Source organism: Diaporthe batatas, assembly GCF_019321695.1.
Source record: "Diaporthe batatas strain CRI 302-4 chromosome Unknown Contig00028, whole genome shotgun sequence".
Classification (NCBI taxonomy): domain Eukaryota; kingdom Fungi; phylum Ascomycota; class Sordariomycetes; order Diaporthales; family Diaporthaceae; genus Diaporthe; species Diaporthe batatas.
The window spans coordinates 176,458-193,575 of NW_025408575.1; the positions used below are offsets into that span (position 1 = coordinate 176,458).

Here is a 17,118-nt window from a genome sequence, read left to right on the forward strand (position 1 = left end):
CCCTCCCTACCACGAGGTTCATGGACCTACCTCGTCTCTTGGCCCGTCTCACTGCAAGCGTTCTAACCACGACCTCTTCAGCTTTACTAATAAGACTAGATATTCGCACCCGCAAAAATGGAGGGTACACTCAGTTCCAAGGAATAAACTCCTATAGGACAATCTCCTATTAGACAACCTCCTAGAGAATAACCTCCTATAGAACAACCTCTTATAGGATAGCCTCCTATAGGACAACCTCCTATAGGACAACCTCCTATAGGACAACCTCCTATAGGACAACCTCCTATAGGACAACCTCCTATAGGACAACCTCCTATAGGATATCCTCCTAGGATAACCTCTTATATAATAACCTCCTCTAGGACAACCTTTTTTAAGATAACTAGTTTAATACTAACTTAAGTATTTTAATCTCCAAGTTACCTAGTATAAGTGTACCCTCTATTCTTGTAGGTATAAATATCTAGCACCGTATGAAGGCGCCATATATGTCCTCGGACGTATACGGAATAGAAGCGAAACCACATTTGTGTAATTGGAGTTAGTTATGCATGTGTTAGGATGGCGGGGTGGAAGGGAAGGCATGGGCAAGGAGCAAATGCGGTGGGGGCAGCGCCATAATGTTGAAGTCTACTTGTGGTAGCTCGATAGGGGCCCAGAGAGCCTCTGGAAGGTGGATGATACCACCTGGGCAGCTGACCTTTCCGTAGACGCTTGAAATGAGCTCAGGTGCTCCTCTTAAAGTTGACTCCGCCTGTGTGTCCGGGGCCGTAGCTTCCGCTGACGGCTCAGCACTCCGCACTTGCCAGTTGTGTATGTGATGGCTCGGCTAGCTCAGTGCAAAAGTTCCCCTCACGAACTCGGGAGTCAACAGTCTGCCCTTCTACTTTTCCTCCAACGTTCAGTCATCAACCAGCCAGTACACAGCAAGACGCACTCAACACAGCTTGCACTGCACTATCCACAATTGCCACAATTCTTTTACGTACTCTATACACGTAATCAAACTCTATACCCCATTTCAAGATGAGCAATACTCTCAGGGAGACGGGCAGAGCCCAGATCGGCATGGGTATTACAGTGAATTTGACACTACTGATCTGAGTTCCGATGTACCTAGGACATCATCAAGCGCGCCGTGGTAAGTCAACTTGTTATTCTTAATTGCCATCTTCTCTGTTGCTGACTTTTACTAATCTTTCACTCTTGTTCTTAGGCCGAGAAAGAGCTCTCACAGGTAAGCCTTGTCATCCACTGCCCAGTAGACATATAAATCGAGCCTAACTGAATTCTAGGAAGCCGAAAAGAAGGAGGCTGCCGAGGGCACTGCCGGAGATTTGGCCGCCGTAAGTATCTACACAAAGCAATGGTCTTGAAATAGTCGTATGATGTTGACTAGAGTCTACAGAAACTCTTCGAGGAGATGGTAAGTGAACAATTTGTGACAAGCTAGCATTGATCCAATGTACTAACTGTAAAAGATGGCCAAGGCCAATGAGGCCGACAAGCCTCAAGATGAGACCACCCATGTTGCCGAGAACTAGTTTTATCAACTTACTTCCGTACATTCCGCTGGAGCATACTATCATCGCATCAGACAACAGCCAGCAAAAGTCTTACGACCATTGCGGGGCCACAGGGCTTGTTGCGCAATAAGCCGCACTAGTACATCACAGTTGCACGGCTGTCATGGAAAGTCTAATCTTTGGACCAATATGTGCTTGCATTCAAACTATATGGTGGTCCAACGGGTAGACTTAGAGTCCCGGTATGACCGCTTTGGGTTCAGAGCCATCTGTGCCTGATGATCGTTATGCTTGATATCTCGGGGGTCCTTTCCAAGGGCGTACAATCCTGCTCCCATGACACTAGCGGCACCGCCGAAGGCTCTGCATGTCGGAAGAGCATTAGTAATCTGACAAGTTCACTGGGATTCACGCGGTGGTTGTAAATTCATTACGACAGCAGCGGCAGGGATGTGTCCCAATAGGACAGTGTGGGAGTCAGGAGTGTTCTTGGTACGTACAGTGGAACTCCTCCGAGGCCAACTGCGGAGGTGTATGCGTAGAATGGCAGGTCTGAGTAGCATCTCTTCGCAGAAGTAGCGCCGTTTGCTGGCCGACTGACGATCCTGCCAGAGGATGCTGTAACACGGCGGCTGCAGAGGGAGAGACCGGCTCGGAAGGCAGACATGTTGATATTCGTGCGGGGGGTTGTGTTTATGGTATTTTGCAGAAGGGGTGTTGTCGTAAAATCGTTAAATTGTTCGTTGGCGCAGCCAAGGATGTTGTTGAGTTGAGAGGCGGTGGTAGAGAGGCTAGAGTGAGTTGAGGATGGCGAGTAAGAAAATTAAGCTCTTGGGTTGGGAGTCACGATGGTTGATATACCTGAAGCTGTGTCAACTCCCGGTCATTGCTCGAGCGTTGATGGCCCCATCGATGACCTCCTCGTCCATAGTGTCGATTGACTTTGCGCGATGCTGAAGGGCCATCTGGGGTGCTGCTGGCGTAGATGCATTGTAACACCAAGTCGAATCAGGTATGGGCCGATCCATGTGGTTCTCGACAGTTTGCCTGATCAGTGCGCCAAGGATCATACGTCAACCGAAATGCTTGTTTCACATGCAACATATGATGACATGGCCCTGAGGTTCTGGATTTCAGGGTTGTGCAGAGGCGTCCGATGCAATAACCCGCGAAGAAACCCCCGGCTGTCGCTACGTCGCCGCGTCGAGACTGCCATCGATGGCCGGTCCAGACTCATACGACCAGTCGCATGCTTTATGGGTGCATCTCCCGATTCAGTTACATGCCGCCTGGCCCGTCCCGTTCCGCTTGGCAATTCCACTGCCGGGGCCTGGTCAGAGACAGTCCGGAACACCGGAGCCAGCCAAATAAATTCCAATAAGGACGCCCCCTAGATGGGCTGCTGTGTCCTTTGCCATCGAACCATGAAGCTGCACCAGTGGGTCGTGTACCGGACGGCAGCATAGCCGCTGCACGACACACGCGTATCTCACCACGACAAGACGATAACGAACAACGGTCTCCACGAGGCTGCCTTCGCTCATTGGCTCACGCGGCCACACAAAGCGGCTATCTGGGTAGTACGGCGTTGTGCAATGGCGACTATGAGTGGCAGAGGTCGTGCAACAAGATGCGGGCAGCTCGCCAGGGGACCTGCCCATGGTGGGACGATGCTCATAAGGTCATGCCTTGGAGTGTATCAGCCTGCGGCTGCGAGATTGCAGCCAATGGGCGGTGTAAATCGAGAAGGAGAGCGCAATGATAGGTAGGATGTGATGATTCATCGTCGGTGCTAACACAAGCTAACAAGACCACACACCATCAGCCAGGCTGGCAGTTTGGGCACTACTGACTCGGAGAGACTCTTCGGATAAAACGTTGACCGATCCAGGTCAAGGTTCGCCATCGGGCAGATCCAGGGTTATGGAGACGATCGCTTGTCAGGGCCTTCACTGACCGTGACAGTGACATCCGAAGTGACCACGATGCCCCTCTCGTGGTTCGGACAGCCTCCCTCCTCAGACTCATGCCTTCCGGCCGTCGCCAGCGTGGTCAAGCGAATCTCGTCGTCCTCCCTCGGCCTCAGCACCAGCTTCCCCTCGATCATCGTGTGCAGGCGCGACCTTTCAAGGCCCCGGTAGTCGCTCGATCGCGGCCTGTTCGTCCTCCCCGCGCGGTCGCCCGGACTCGCCTTCTCCATCAGCCAATAGTACAGTGGCATGACATTGGCCATGCAGGTCGATACAACTCCGATGGCGGGTTCCACCGACAGCCAGAGTCCGACTGGGCCCATGGCCCACGTGTGGTCGTGCGCAAAAGCAAACAACACCACGTAGTAGATGCGGACCATGCCGGCAGCACAGGCACTGTGCCAATCATTGTCAGTTCTAGTTAGACTGCGTGGTCAGTGGCACGTGAGGACGGCAAGACGTACAAGATCCCAAGCAACATGAGTGCACAGACGATCGTTTTCTTCCGCGCCGACATTTGTAGCTTCAGCACCATCGGGATAGGTAACACCAGCAAGAATACGTCAAGGGAGACGTTCATAACCGAGAAGGCCGCAAAGAAGCTACCCAAATCAATACAGGTTCCCTCGGAAACTCCATCGTATCTCGTCCAAAAGTACTGTAGTGGCCGGCAGGATGATGTGATGACAACCGTGAAGGTTGCACCTAAAGCCATGGTCATGAGGAGGGCGCCGTGGATACAATGGCGGAAGATAGTATGCGCCGTCGAAAAGACCCGTATGTAGAGCAGTATGATGGACAACTTGATGGTCATGGCGGCCATAGTGTAAACAACGCCGATTGCGAACAGATACTACACATCTGACTTGTCAGTTATCCGTTGTCGGGATGGAACCCCATTGGGCAGCGTATCATCCCAAGGTTCTAACTAACCACTGATGTGTCTACCACATCTTTCACCGTCAGTGCCCAGATATGTCTTCCAGCACCTTTAGTGCCCACTTCGTGGGTATCTTCGTTAGTAATGCCATTGTTGATCAGCTCATCCAAAGAGGAAAATACGAACTCTCAATGGTCAGAACACATGTTCCAATCGAAAATACCAGGGCGGCGATGATCAAGTAATCGTCGGCCCTCAGCCCTGCTTCCTGAACGAGTCGTGAGCCAAGCCGGAGCAGCACGGAGAGAGTCGCGACCGCAACCAAGACAATGACCCCAAGATCCGTTCCCGGCATCTGCACCTCTGAGAGGTCGATGCCGGGCGGCGGCGGGCCGAATTGTTCGATGACGGCGGCATCGATTGTCATGGCACAATTGACATCGGACGATCCCAACGCAGGATGGCGATTGGATGGAGAAACCCGAAAAAAAGAAGCATAAAAAGACAAGCAACCCCCAAAACGTTAAGAGGTGCGAGCCCGGGGCGCCCACGGGGGGCGGTCGGGGAATCCCTTTTAATGAGATTTTCACGATCACTGATCGCCCGGGTGGACTCGCTCCCTCCAGTCTGCTTTGCTCCCTTCCTGCTGCGAACCCCGGCAGAGCGCCCAGAAACGGCTGTGCATTGCTGCGGAACCCGAATTTGAGGCTCGCCAACCAGAACTGCGAGAACGGGCGGGCCGGGCGGGCTTGAAAGATCGGCTCTCTGCCGCGGTACAGCCCGGGCGAGTCATGGCAGCGACGACTTTCCAGTAGCTTGGTTCGCTTTTGGGCGATCTATCACGCGCGGAGATCGGAAGGCGCACTATACGCTGGAAGATCATGGAGTCTCGAGAGGCTGTTAGTTGTGAATCAGACTTTTGTTGAGAAAAGTGGCCAGCAATGAATCCAGATGTCTTGGAAGCCTTCGTGATGGCACGTCTGCCCGGCGAGAATGTCGGTTAGGTTGCCCCCTGACGGGGCACGCGCTGCTTTCCGCAATCGAGAACCGGCAACAGATTGCGCAAGGTAGATGTGGGTCTTACCGGGGAGCATTAGGCAGCCCTGAAGAAATAAGGGCGCCGCCGTTCTACCCGTCAAACACAACGCGTCACGAAGGGGGTGGATTACACAGGTCGCACGGACTATGTGCGGTCCCAGTGGGTTTACTTCGGTCGAACTGGATCGTCAACAAGGATTTGGCTGTAGATACCGTGGTAGAAGTGGACAGTCACGCAGGAAGACACCATTTCAGGGGCAAAGCCAGAGCGCGGCGCAAAGGATATTTTGTGGAGATGCAAGCTGTCAAAATTTCGATGTCGCACATGTGATGTGTCGACGAGAGAGGCTCTGCCCATCTACCGTTTCTCAGAAAGCTTATCTCTGACTTCTTTACAGTAGGCTGAGCTGTCATTCAATAATATTCTGTATGTATGTCTTGGCTCCTGCGCGGAAGAAGCCGAGCTGCAATAATAGTTTTTTTCTCAGTCCGATTCATGTACATGGATAGCGAAATTGGTCATTCCTTCCGCGGACTTGCCTACCTAGGTGTACAGCCCTTCGGTCCCGGGTGTAAACCCGTCGGATGTCAGGACAGATGGCTATTGACAGGCCGCAAGTACGGAGTATATTCCCGCGTCAAGTCCGTTTAGGGGGCGTATATCCACTATTCCTACAGCTTGCTAGTTTGCCCAATTAGGTATGCGATGAGCTCCGCTCCCACTCTGGGAACTTTAGGGCGGTAAGAAGAAGCGAGCGATAAGACTACCCTGAAAGCACCGCAAGACCGGAGGTGCTCGTAATTTTCTGAGCAATGCTGGTGAGCCTCGTCTCCGTTTCGCATTCTTCAGTCTCACATGTCATATGTCTGTGTGTTCGCCTCGGTGATTTTTTGGCTATGAAATGAAAGGGCATCGATTCTCGTGCGTTGGTGCACTAGGTTGATATTAATATAGAAAAGGGGATGTGCATTGATTCATTTTGATCAAGGTGCTGGCTGAGGAAAGTTTGAAAAACTGGCATGCGACGGGAATGTCAGCACATGATTCGAGGAGAGAGCCATGGTTTCGGGGCAATTCCATACCAAACATGGCTGAGCATCGCCGTGGTTCACGTTTCAATGACACCATCAACTGAGTGTGCATAGTGAATTACGGATTCATGCCTTTTTCGTGAGAAAATCACAGGGTTGATCTGCCCCTTTATGGAGTGAGCGTAGAGGCGGATCCTGAACAGCCACAGGCTCAAAAGGAGAGCTGTCTGTGGAATCAGCCGTGTGAAATGAATTGGTTTCCGGGCTTGGGCAGATCAAAATTTGGGCTTAGCTTATTCTCGAGGCCTGCTGTGATTTATGTGAGCATTCTGGCAAAGAGTGGTTTCGTTTTTTATCCCCATACATGTAAAATGTACGTGGCGCCTTCATACAGTGGTAAACGCTCCTCTGGCAAAGAAATTGTGATATTGTGAATTGGAAAGGCGAACAATAGTGGCTGGCCACTCTGAAGGGGGGTAGATCCACAACAACTTGTAAAGGAACCCATGGGAAACGATGTCCTGTCTGTGACCGGCTGCCCCGGAACCGTCTCTTTGACGACTACACCAGTTTCCTTCTACTTCCAGGGAAGCTGTTATGTACACAAATGGATCAACACGAACGATCAGTACCCAGGGTAGCATAAGAGCCGTACCGTAAGGGCCGTCCTAGCATAAACTGCCAGTGTAGCATGGTATCCACTGGTATAGTGTAGGTAGAATAGGAGTACAGAGCGTAGAGTTGGTTCAATATTGAAAGGCGCAAGTACTAGGGTACCTGGGTACCTAGGTACTCAAGTACCTAGGTAGGTCGGTAGCGGGAAAACTGTCGCCTGAGTTGTAGTCGGAGAAATGTAGAGAAGTAAATGAGATCTACCCTAGGGTACCTAGGTAGTTTGACAGTTACCAGGATGTAGGCTTCAGTTGGTCGAGCCTTTTTACTTCATGGCAGAAATCTTGGAAGCCCCTGGGAGTGTACATTATGGAAAGAGTCTACCTAGGTACATAATATTTCAAGCGGATAAATGTTGTTCAGCTCTTCTTCATTCCCACGACAACGAGTCACTGCTCGACTTCTCAGGCTGTGGCAAGTAGCATATTGCTACTAGCAGCTGCGCATCCAGACGGTCCCTTTCGCCTCATTGATCTTGCCCAAGATCATTCGCGAACTTAAGCCTGCTCCGTGCTATCCGGAAAAGCAAGTCAGCACGAAATTCTTCCTCGCGTCTCACACAACGGTATAACTACGCATGGTTGACAAGAACGGTGAGGTTTATCTGCTAGTTGTGATCCTGCCGCTTGGCTCAATCTTGGCAGCTTACGTCGTATCTGCACGGGTGGCTTTACAGCAGCCCGATTAGTACTACACACCTGCCCTCTTCAGTAAACATGTCTTCCGAAAATCCTTCGGTTAACTCGGTATCAAGTGATCAGCTGATGTCAGGGCGACAATGGCTGGGAATATGAAGAGGGGAACAATCTACAAATATCATACACACCTTTAACTGCGTTTTGCGAGTACCAGCACGTCATCTATTACATACCGTACACGATGCATTTCAAATCGCTGGCAGCCTACCCAACCTGGGCCGCCGTAGCCACTGCAAGTATTTGCCCAATCCTGGGCCCCGTGTTTCCTCCCCCTCGCGAGCTTCATTCATCTGCAGCCTTTCAAGAGACACTGGAACTCCTCGAATCCACCATCCACGAAGCCTTCGAAAGCGGAAACACTACGCATGGACCAGTCAACCCGTATGATACCTATTCTATTCAGATCTTCTCCACTACAACTGGAGAGCCACTCCTAGACTATCATCGACGTGGACCCGCCGTGCTCGGCGATAGGCCAATTGACGGTGACTCTGTGTACCGAATTGGTAGCACGTCCAAGCTGATCACCGTCTATCTGCTTCTGATTGAGGCAGGAGACTCGATATTCAGTGAGAAACTGACCAAGTTCCTACCGGAGTTTGAAGGTGCATCGCATTGGGATGATATTACCATTGGATCACTAGCCGGATATATTGCAGGTATAACCGCCGAGTGTAAGTGCCTCAAGCCCGTCAGGTTGAACGCCGCGATGCTAATCCCCGTAGTGTTTGACACCACCTCTATACCCGGGGGCGATTTGAGCCAGCTGCTGCCGGGCGTTTTCCCGCCATTGTCCGCCAATGAAACATCTAGATGCAGCTACGGTTCCGGCGGATGTACTCGAGACGCATTCATCCAGGAGCTGATTGAGAGGCGACCAGTGTACCTACCGAACACCACTCCAGGATACACCAATGCTGCCTTCGCTGCGCTTGGGCTGGTGCTAGAAGAGTTGACTGGGTCTACATTTGACGAGGCTCTTCGGAACCTGCTCACTGGGCCCTTGGGGCTCGGCAGTACCACAATTTCAGCACCGAATTCAACCAATGCAGTCATCCCTGGTAATGCGACTACCTCAGGCTGGGATCTCGACATTATGAAAACTCCTGGCGCAGCCATGGGCGGTTTGTACAGCACTCCTAACGACCTTTCTGCAATTGGTCGCGCCATTCTCTCGTCTTCACTTCTGCCAGGGTCTACGACGCGAGCATGGATGAAGCCGACTTCATTCACCTCTTCGCTGATCGGCGCTATCGGACGACCTTGGGAGATCTATCGCGCGGTGACAAACGCGGAGAATAATCGTGTGATCGACCTCTACACCAAGGGCGGAAATCTTCCTGGGTACGGGTCGAGTCTAAATCTGATACCAGATTTTAACGTGGGAATTACTGTCATGATGGCAGGTGAAGATGGGTCCACTGTCGGAAATGTTATTCTTGGTGTGATTACTGATGCATTGCTGCCGGCTTTAGACGAGGCAGCGAGGGCGGAGGCGGACGCTGCGTTCGCTGGAACATACACAGCAAGTAACGGGCTCAACTCCACTGTCACACTGTCTACAACGCCTGGAATTCCCGGACTTGGCATCGAGAAGTATATCAGTAACGGCACTGATCTAAGACCACTGCTAGCTGCAGATTGGTTCCAGATGTTCCCAACGAACATCGTCAGCGAGGATAGCAAACAGATTTCGTGGAGGTCATCTTCTTTTTCCCTCCCGGACACAGGATCACCATTCGATGCTTGCCCTTCCTGGGGCGTTATAGATCGACCTGTCTATGGAGTTTTTGCTCTTGATGAGTTCATTTTCCATTTGGGCGACGATGGGAAAGCATTGGGCCTTGAGCCGAAGGCGCTGAAGATCGTGTTGGAGAGAGACTGACCAGAACTGCAAAAGCTGCAGACGCGCATAGAATCATTTGAAATGAGGGTTCTAAACGAATAACTCATGCTCATTTCCACTTTTATGTCAAGGGCCACTTGACCCCGAGATGTTGCAGAGGCTGATAAGCGGTCGGTTCGAGGTATTGGATGTGTGCCCAGCCACTTGGTAAAAGAAGTGCTCAACCGGAGCTGTCGAAATTGGTGGGTCAGGAGCACACCCGTAGGAAAGAGGGTACTAGAGATTGAGAGGTGTCAAGTTCGGAATGGAAGACGTCCTGAGCGTCTAGTTCATACTCTGGCTCAACAGCCATGACACCACCTGGCTGACAGCGACTTCTTCGGTGATGGCGGTTGCTTTCAGGCCGAATCTGAAGGGCGTAACGTTAGACAATGATGCTCGGATGCTGCGGCTGCTCTTCTCGTGCGATTTGCATTCTGAGACTTCACACACTGGGCTGTTTGTGAAAGTTCTATGGATAGATACACTGTATAACTTAACTAATGCGGCGCCGCCCAGCCTAGTACAATGTCCCATCCGATGTTTGTTGGTCAACCGACGTTAATTATATATTCACGTATGGTACCCGCTGTCAAAGCCGAGCGCGGCTCGGGGGTTAACCCTCACCGAGTTGCTCTTCCGACGCCAGCCGCGAGCACTAAGGAGTCCCAATCCCGAGTAACAATAAGTCTACGCTTGCCAGGGTGGCCAGCTCCGATTCCGCATCGTGCCCACTCAGTGCCTCTAAATCTTCCGCTTCCGCACTCTAGACAGCGTTTGCAGGTCCCGAACCCGCCTCTCACCCCGACAGTTTGAGTCTGCCCCCGACCCAATGTCTCCATTTGCCGCCTTACGACCACCCCCAAGATGGACAAGTCGAGCACTCCTGGCGCCAGCGGAGGTGATCAGGCCACTTCCGGGGAGCCTCAGTACATTCGAGCCCGAGTGCAGAGTGCTTGTGATGGCTGCAAAGCACGGAAAGGTAGGTAACTTCCGATCTGCCAGTCCCTTGCCGGTCCTGTCATTGGCCCGTCCCTCCTCACTTGCGGTCGAGGTTTCACAGCATCTGTGTGGACGGATGATGCTTCCGCCATGTGTGCCAGGTGGCAACCGTGTACATGTCTCAGAAACTTACACTTGATGATGAATCTCCTACCCAATCACTGGATGTTGAGCTCCTTGCTGTCAACGTCCCCTACTATCGGCCACCACCTCTGCTAATCCCGCATGTAATGCAGTGAAATGTGACGGCAAACTGCCATGTAGTTATTGTACACGTCGTCAGAGACCGCACGCCTGCAAGTACTCTCCTCCGCGAGAGCGCCGCCGCCCGCGGCCCCGGAACCAGCTTCAGCCAAGAACACCAAGCATCCACTCCCCATCCGTCTCCGTCAGCGGCAACAACCACAGCCAAGGGACACCGCACCCGGTGGACTTTGAGCACACGAGCATCACGGCTGCGACCAACCATGCCGTCCTGCCGACACCGCCGGTGAAGCCCGGCTCTGCAGCCGGACACGGCGCACACCGGAGAAGCAGCGAGACCGCCGTGACGGACGATCACGAGGAGGCCGAGGTGCCTCGAGAAGCAAGGCTCCTCTGCGACGCCCAGGGAAAGCTGATCTTCATTGGCGACTGCGCCCCGCTGTCGTTCTTCCAGACCGTCCGCCAGCTCGTCACCACCCGAGTCGACCACAATGCCTTCGCGCCGCAGACGAGCCGCTACTCAGTCCTCGAGAACGCGGTCTCAAGGTCGTCATTCCTATCAGGCGCCTCGTCGCCCCCAGAGGTCAAGACCGAGGACCTCCCAGCCATCATCTCGACGTACCTCTCCGTCACGTCCGGCATGGCGGACCTCTTCGTCAGCAAGGCCCGCCTGGTGGAGGACATGACGATCTGGGCGTCGAACCACCAGGCGGGCAACCGCATCAACGACGTCTCGTCTGCGGTGAGCTACCTCGTGGTCGCCATCGGCATGCAGCAGACCAACGAGGAGACGGCGCAGCTGTACTTTGAGTACGCGCGAGACCAGGCCCTGGCCAACCTGAACGGCAACCTCAGCGTCGACACGGTGCAGGCGTTCATCCTGGTGACGCTGTACATGCTGTGCGCGTGCCAGATCAACGGCGCGTTCCTGTTCTTCGGCATCGCGGTCCGCGCGGCGTACTCCATCGGCGTGCACCGTACCGAGGTCAATAGCCGGTTCGGGTCCGAGACGCACCGGCAGCGGGACAGGCTGTGGAAGAGCCTGCGTGTCGTGGACTTGTTCCTCAGCACGTCCATGGGCCGGCCGCCTAGCACGAGTGATGTCGACTGCACTGTGTCCTACCGCCAGGTCGACGACGACGGACAAGAGGTGTTTGATATCCTGAACGCATCTGTCCAGATCTTCCTGATCCTCGAGGGCGTCGTGGTAGAAGTGTACTCGAGGCGGAAAATCTCTTTGCAGCTGACCGAAGGCATATCTCGGCAGCTAAGGGATTTCTCGCTAAGGTGGCTGCAGCAGCTTAAAAGCGTGGTGTCGCCCCCAAGCGAGCAGAATTCTGCCGAGGTCAATGGAGCATGTCAGGTTCTTGCGTCGTATTACTATGCTGTGATGCTGGTATCGAGGCCATTCTTGATGTACGAGTTGTATAGGCGCTTGTCTCCTGACACGTCCTCTGCCTACGGGAGGGCCGGGTTGATGTCCGGCAAGTCAAAATTAGCCGATGCTTGCATCGATGCTGCCAGCTTGATGGTTGACCAGATCTTGGATCTGGTGGAGAAGGGGCTCGTCTCCGGAAGACGGCCGGTGCTTGTGTAAGCTGATCCGATGCCACTCGGTTAACAGGATGTCGAGGCTGACTGTTGTTTCGTGCTAGATCGTGGCTATTTGCAGGCTCGCTCGTACTAGGCGCTGGTCTCCTCGGAGGCTTCGGCCGCATCCTCGAGAAGTACGCGCGCATGTCTGTGACGGCACTCGATCACTTCGCAAAGATCGACGCACACGCAGCGCAGTACTCCATGATCTCAAAATCTCTGCTCACGACAGCAGTGGAATATCTCGAGAAGAAGGAAGTGCAAGAGCGGTTACAGAGGACAGAGAGTTCTGCCCAGCTATTCGGGCTCATCCCCCACGAGACCCGAGACGGGGACAGCATGAGCACCAGGAGATCTCCAGAGGCTTCGCGAAAGGTGGCCAGCCCCGTGAGGATGGGCCATCAGAGAGATCTGCAATCCGAACCGACGCCCCAAAGCCACCCGACGCCACATTTTGGAATGGGAGGTGTGGCATCACCGTCTTTATTCAGTGACTTGGACCCGGCCTTCTTGACCATGTCGAACAGCTTGCCTCGGACCCCTGACCTGTCACTTCTAAGTGGCGCATTTGAGGGAGACGACTCATTCGGCGGATTGAACCTTTTCCCACTATTGGATACCGGGGGAGGAGGGCATATTGATCTAGCGCACTACTTATAGCCTAATCAAGATCACAGGCTCGCAAGAGCATCAAGACGACTGGTTCGCTAACTGTTTCCCTCCAACCCAACAACCGTCGTCTCAGCATGGCTGAACCTCCTCTTGCCCGTCCGCACTATCTTCAGCTGAGATTTGCAGTTGGGATCCGGGCAGGCGATCAGCGCATCTGAGGTCATCCAGTCGTTGACGTGCGTGACGCGCTGTTTCGCCGCAAGAAGCGGAAGGACAGAAGCTGACGGGTTCGTCAGTCGAGGCTGTCACAGAGATGCCCCTCCTGTTGCCGCCACACGTTTTATGCCACTCACCCAGACTGTAGATGCTGATGCCCTGACCGGGAGGAAGGTACATCATCTCTCCCTCGAGAGAGAAGTAGTCACCCTCTTTGGCACCGCACATGATCCTCTCTCCTGGAGGGCACACCACCTCAATTCGGAGGTCGTACAGCTCGAAGGAGTCGTCGGCCTGTGGGGAAATTACTCCGGAAGCAGCGGATGCCATATTTCTTATCTGGTGCAAACGCTGGTGGTCTGGCTGCACTCACCTCTACCTCAATCGCTGCTGCTTATGACCGAGGCTGCTGAGAGCATTGCTTCCGGTCCTCGGACCATTCTCGCCGTCGTTGTGCTAGGTGGGATTATGTCAGCTTCCGAAGTTCCGCGGTTGCATACGGCATCCGACGGCCTACGATGATGGTGACGTACTAATAGGCATTCACAACCTCATCTTATTTATTAACACGGCCTACCGCCGAAGACAACAAATGTTCTGAAATGACGCGAAAATTCAACTGTTATATTTTATTTACCGTGGCGCCGTATCTATTTGGTTATACTGTCCTTCAGGGTCTGCTTCAAACATCGCCTCCATCCACGGCATGGCATTACGTGACAGGTGCATTCGCAGTTGCCTGCTGCATTGGCCCTTATGAATCGACTTGGGATTCCATAGAAGCATACAAAATTAATCGATAATAGAAGTAAAACCGAAGTAACTCTGGGGGGCTCTTGATTATCCGAAAACACCTGTTTGCTTTCGTGATTCCCAGGGCCGTCGCTGCATGGGTGACAACGGTATCAGGTAACTGATAAATGAGGCCTTGCTTCCAAACCGCGCATCACAATAATATAAATGGCTTTGGGGGAAGGAAATAGAAACAAGCCGCTGGGCGGCTGCCCAACAAGAACCAGCCTCCCTGGCTCGCTTCCTTACCGCTAGTCTATCCTCTCCTTGTCCATGTTTTGGTGCGAGGATCTTGGCTGAAACCGGGGTATGAACACACCAAAATGGATTAGAAGACAGAGTGGGGTCACCACAAAAGGGGGTCTCTACAGCCTCACTTTCCGTGAGTGGTTCCTGAGGTCTTCGGCAGGCACATAATGGACCGGGGATACAATGCAACATATCGAGGAACAACGGAGGAACGCCTTGCAGTTGAAAGGTCGCCGCGTGTTGGTTTCCCTGTGATCCGCACATGCATGTGACGTGAATGAGTTCGACCGGTCCATAGATGTTGTAAAATTGGGCCAAATTCCCTGCCAACAATCACTTCTAGTCTTGACACTTTAAACCTGTAATGACGGACTGAGATACCTTTGAACCATATCTGCTCAGGTCGTTCATTCTTGTTCATCAAGCCCCATCTCTGTAACTGAGACAAACGTGATGGGACAGGTAGAATGAGATAAAAGAAATATTCATCATCGTAATAGAACGCCTTTCCATGCCATCCTATCCCATAGTGCTACACATACAGTACAGCATGCTTTACTCCAATAATACAAACGCTTCATGATCTGGTTTATTCTGGGTATTCAGACTGCATCGAATATCGCCTGCTCCTGCTCCTCTCCGAACTGCCCTTCCCGTGACGCTTGCTGCTGACACGCACGGGGCTGGCGTGATGGTGCCGCCCTGACTGCTCCTTGCGCTTCCGGCGCGCGTACAGGGCGATATCGACGCCCTCGAGCGCGAAGCTGAGCGCCTTGAGCGCGCGGTCCTTCTGCTTGTCCGTCTTGGCGGCGACGAGGTTGCGCATGGCCAGGTCGAGCTCGTCGACGGCGTCGCCGAGGTCCTCGCCCATCTGGGACCCCGAGAACCCCTGTGCCCGCTGCAGCCGCAGGACCTCCTTGAGCGCGTGCTCCAGGTACGTCATGGCCTCGTACTCGTGCTCCTGGTCGACGGCCCCGAGGACCTGGTCGATGCCGTGCTGCAGGTTGTCCAGGGCCTGTTCGCGCTCGCGGCCTGTCTCCATTATCGTCTCGAAGGGGTTGGTCTTTGGCCATGAAGACGGCGTGAGGAGTTCTTGCTTGTGGTGGCCGAGGTGCCTTTGGCTGCTCTGGCTCCTCCGCTTGGATGACGACGTCGAGCGCCTCCTCGTGGGGTCTCCAAAGCTCGAGGTGCTGCTGGGTGGGCTGTATATTCCAATTGGCTGGATTGGGATGGGGCTGAACACGCTGCCATGACGGCTCGACATACTCCGGGGGCTGCTCGAACCCCTCGATGGTGCGTCGGCGGACTGGACTTTGGACAGGTCAAGAGAAGGCCGTGTTGGTGACTTCTCTTTCTGCTTGCCTCCACCCTCATTCTCCTTCTCCTTGTCATCCTCCTTGTCACCTCCTCCTATCTTGGCGAAGCGAATCTCCGCGAGTAGGTCGTTCAGACCTTTGGCTGTCTGGTTGGCCTCCTTCCCTATGTCCAGCAGGTTCATCTCGGCCCCTGGCGTTGAAGCATATTCGAGGAGCTGCGACTTGGAGGCATAACGCGGGTAGTTCTTCCGCAAAATGCGATAGGAATCTCGTTTTTGCTTCTCGGCTCGCTTAACAAAGTCGGCATGAGGCTTGCTCAGGGACTGGCCCTCACAGTTGGATTTGGTCTGGTCCAATGTGATTTGAAGGTTGTCGACATCTCGGTAAACTTGACGCACATTGCGTTCGTAGTCTCGGCCTTTGAGGTATGGTGTCTTGAGCATGTCCTTCACTATCATCGCCGCCACACCGTACACAAGTCCCTCCATCTTGAAGTCGTTTGCTGAAGGAGAGTATGAGGTGTTGTGACGATCCGGCTGGTACCGGTGACATGTAATGCAGACAAATAAGGAATGGTGTAATGCTGCACTTCGGGTAGATGAGTGATGGGAAGAAATACCCGAGACAAAAATAAAAGGGTCCAGAAGATCGATGGAGACACCGGGTGAGACAGGTGGGCTTTAACCAGTCCTGGAAGGGTGGCTGAACTTCGCACCGGCGTCGCGGCCATGACAAGGAAACGTTGTTTTGACAAGTCGGACTGCTACGGCAAGGCTGGTGACGTCGGAGTTGCTGGGAGTCGCAGAATTCCCGTTTTCAGCTAGACAGGATATCCCAAGCCTCGCCCTAGGGACAGCCGCCAGAGCCCGAGAGTGCGACTCAGGCACCTTCCCTGCGCGCCGTCGATTGGGCACCCTGATCAACGATTATTTCATGCTGCACAGCGGCCGTTGACCGCACTGGACCACGTGCCTAGTGTCAGAGAGCCTTCCAGGCCATGCGCTCTGTATTTAGCCCGGCTCACTTCGATCATGGGAGCCCTGGAGAGCACCGTCCTGCGGGCAGTGCTCCAGCTTTGCGAGAGGGAAATTGGACAGGGCGTGACATCATCAACCTTATGCTGCGGTCTGATCCTGAGGCTCCCGGCCACTAACTTGAAGAGTAAAGGGGTTCAGCCGAGTGGAGCTGGGCGTGAATATTGCATAGTTTAAGGCCAACCGAGCCATCGACACACAATAAAGTTCAGGGGGACTTCCGGAGTAGCTTTTAAGTCGCCAGAGGTTACATAAGTGCCTGCGGAGAATCTGCGGCTCGCCTCGACGGCGCCAGGTTCACCGTCTAAAATACACTACCTAGGTACGTGCCGGCTCGGCGGAATGCTACCCTGCTCCAGCCGCGCGTTGATCAGGCACCCATCACGCGACAGCGTA

General features: G+C 53.5%; 6 protein-coding genes across 6 annotated transcripts; 2 read left to right on the forward strand and 4 right to left on the reverse strand.

Annotated features, from left to right (window-relative positions):
* Positions 1–1,438: 1,438 nt before the first annotated feature.
* On the reverse strand, positions 1,439–2,411 carry KVR01_013552 (uncharacterized protein). Its single transcript, XM_044786729.1, has 2 exons — positions 2,030–2,411; positions 1,439–1,892 (listed from the first exon to the last, which is right to left on the reverse strand). The coding sequence occupies exons 1-2, from the start codon at positions 2,194–2,196 to the stop codon at positions 1,736–1,738; spliced, it is 324 nt and encodes a 107-aa protein (XP_044637480.1). The 5' UTR covers positions 2,197–2,411; the 3' UTR covers positions 1,439–1,735.
* Positions 2,412–3,450: 1,039 nt separating this feature from the next.
* Positions 3,451–4,864, reverse strand: KVR01_013559 (uncharacterized protein; the record flags this gene model as incomplete). Its single annotated transcript, XM_044789119.1, has 4 exons — positions 4,566–4,864; positions 4,433–4,500; positions 3,964–4,352; positions 3,451–3,895 (listed from the first exon to the last, which is right to left on the reverse strand). The coding sequence occupies exons 1-4, from the start codon at positions 4,804–4,806 to the stop codon at positions 3,451–3,453; spliced, it is 1,143 nt and encodes a 380-aa protein (XP_044637487.1). The 5' UTR covers positions 4,807–4,864.
* Positions 4,865–8,000: 3,136 nt separating this feature from the next.
* Positions 8,001–9,704, forward strand: KVR01_013531 (uncharacterized protein; the record flags this gene model as incomplete). Its single annotated transcript, XM_044787807.1, has 2 exons — positions 8,001–8,493; positions 8,545–9,704. The coding sequence occupies 2 exons, from the start codon at positions 8,001–8,003 to the stop codon at positions 9,702–9,704; spliced, it is 1,653 nt and encodes a 550-aa protein (XP_044637459.1).
* Positions 9,705–10,438: 734 nt separating this feature from the next.
* Positions 10,439–13,758, forward strand: KVR01_013573 (uncharacterized protein). The gene is made up of 3 exons (XM_044786386.1): positions 10,439–10,686; positions 10,943–12,503; positions 12,566–13,758. The coding sequence occupies exons 1-3, from the start codon at positions 10,572–10,574 to the stop codon at positions 13,161–13,163; spliced, it is 2,274 nt and encodes a 757-aa protein (XP_044637501.1). The 5' UTR covers positions 10,439–10,571; the 3' UTR covers positions 13,164–13,758.
* KVR01_013545 (uncharacterized protein) lies at positions 13,211–13,661 on the reverse strand (the record flags this gene model as incomplete). Its single annotated transcript, XM_044790632.1, has 2 exons — positions 13,211–13,395; positions 13,469–13,661. 2 exons carry the CDS (start codon positions 13,659–13,661, stop codon positions 13,211–13,213), a joined length of 378 nt encoding a protein of 125 aa, XP_044637473.1.
* Positions 13,759–14,754: 996 nt separating the features above from the next.
* On the reverse strand, positions 14,755–16,284 carry KVR01_013523 (uncharacterized protein). The gene has a single exon (XM_044781266.1). It carries the CDS (start codon positions 16,174–16,176, stop codon positions 14,962–14,964), a length of 1,215 nt encoding a protein of 404 aa, XP_044637451.1. The 5' UTR covers positions 16,177–16,284; the 3' UTR covers positions 14,755–14,961.
* Positions 16,285–17,118: the final 834 nt, after the last annotated feature.

What these genes read in the sequence shown, in the direction of transcription:
- KVR01_013523 (XM_044781266.1), bottom strand. Translation starts at nt 16,176, where the DNA reads ATGGAGGGACTTGTGTACGGTGTGGCGGCGATGATAGTGAAGGACATG.
- KVR01_013552 (XM_044786729.1), bottom strand. Translation starts at nt 2,196, where the DNA reads ATGTCTGCCTTCCGAGCCGGTCTCTCCCTCTGCAGCCGCCGTGTTACA. An exon ending in GGCCTCGGAGGAGTTCCACT is followed by an intron (nt 1,893 to 2,029) that starts GTACGTACCAAG and finishes TCCGACATGCAG; the next exon opens with AGCCTTCGGCGGTGCCGCTA.
- KVR01_013573 (XM_044786386.1), top strand. Translation starts at nt 10,572, where the DNA reads ATGGACAAGTCGAGCACTCCTGGCGCCAGCGGAGGTGATCAGGCCACT. An exon ending in TGGCTGCAAAGCACGGAAAG is followed by an intron (nt 10,687 to 10,942) that starts GTAGGTAACTTC and finishes CATGTAATGCAG; the next exon opens with TGAAATGTGACGGCAAACTG. An exon ending in GGAAGACGGCCGGTGCTTGT is followed by an intron (nt 12,504 to 12,565) that starts GTAAGCTGATCC and finishes GTTTCGTGCTAG; the next exon opens with ATCGTGGCTATTTGCAGGCT.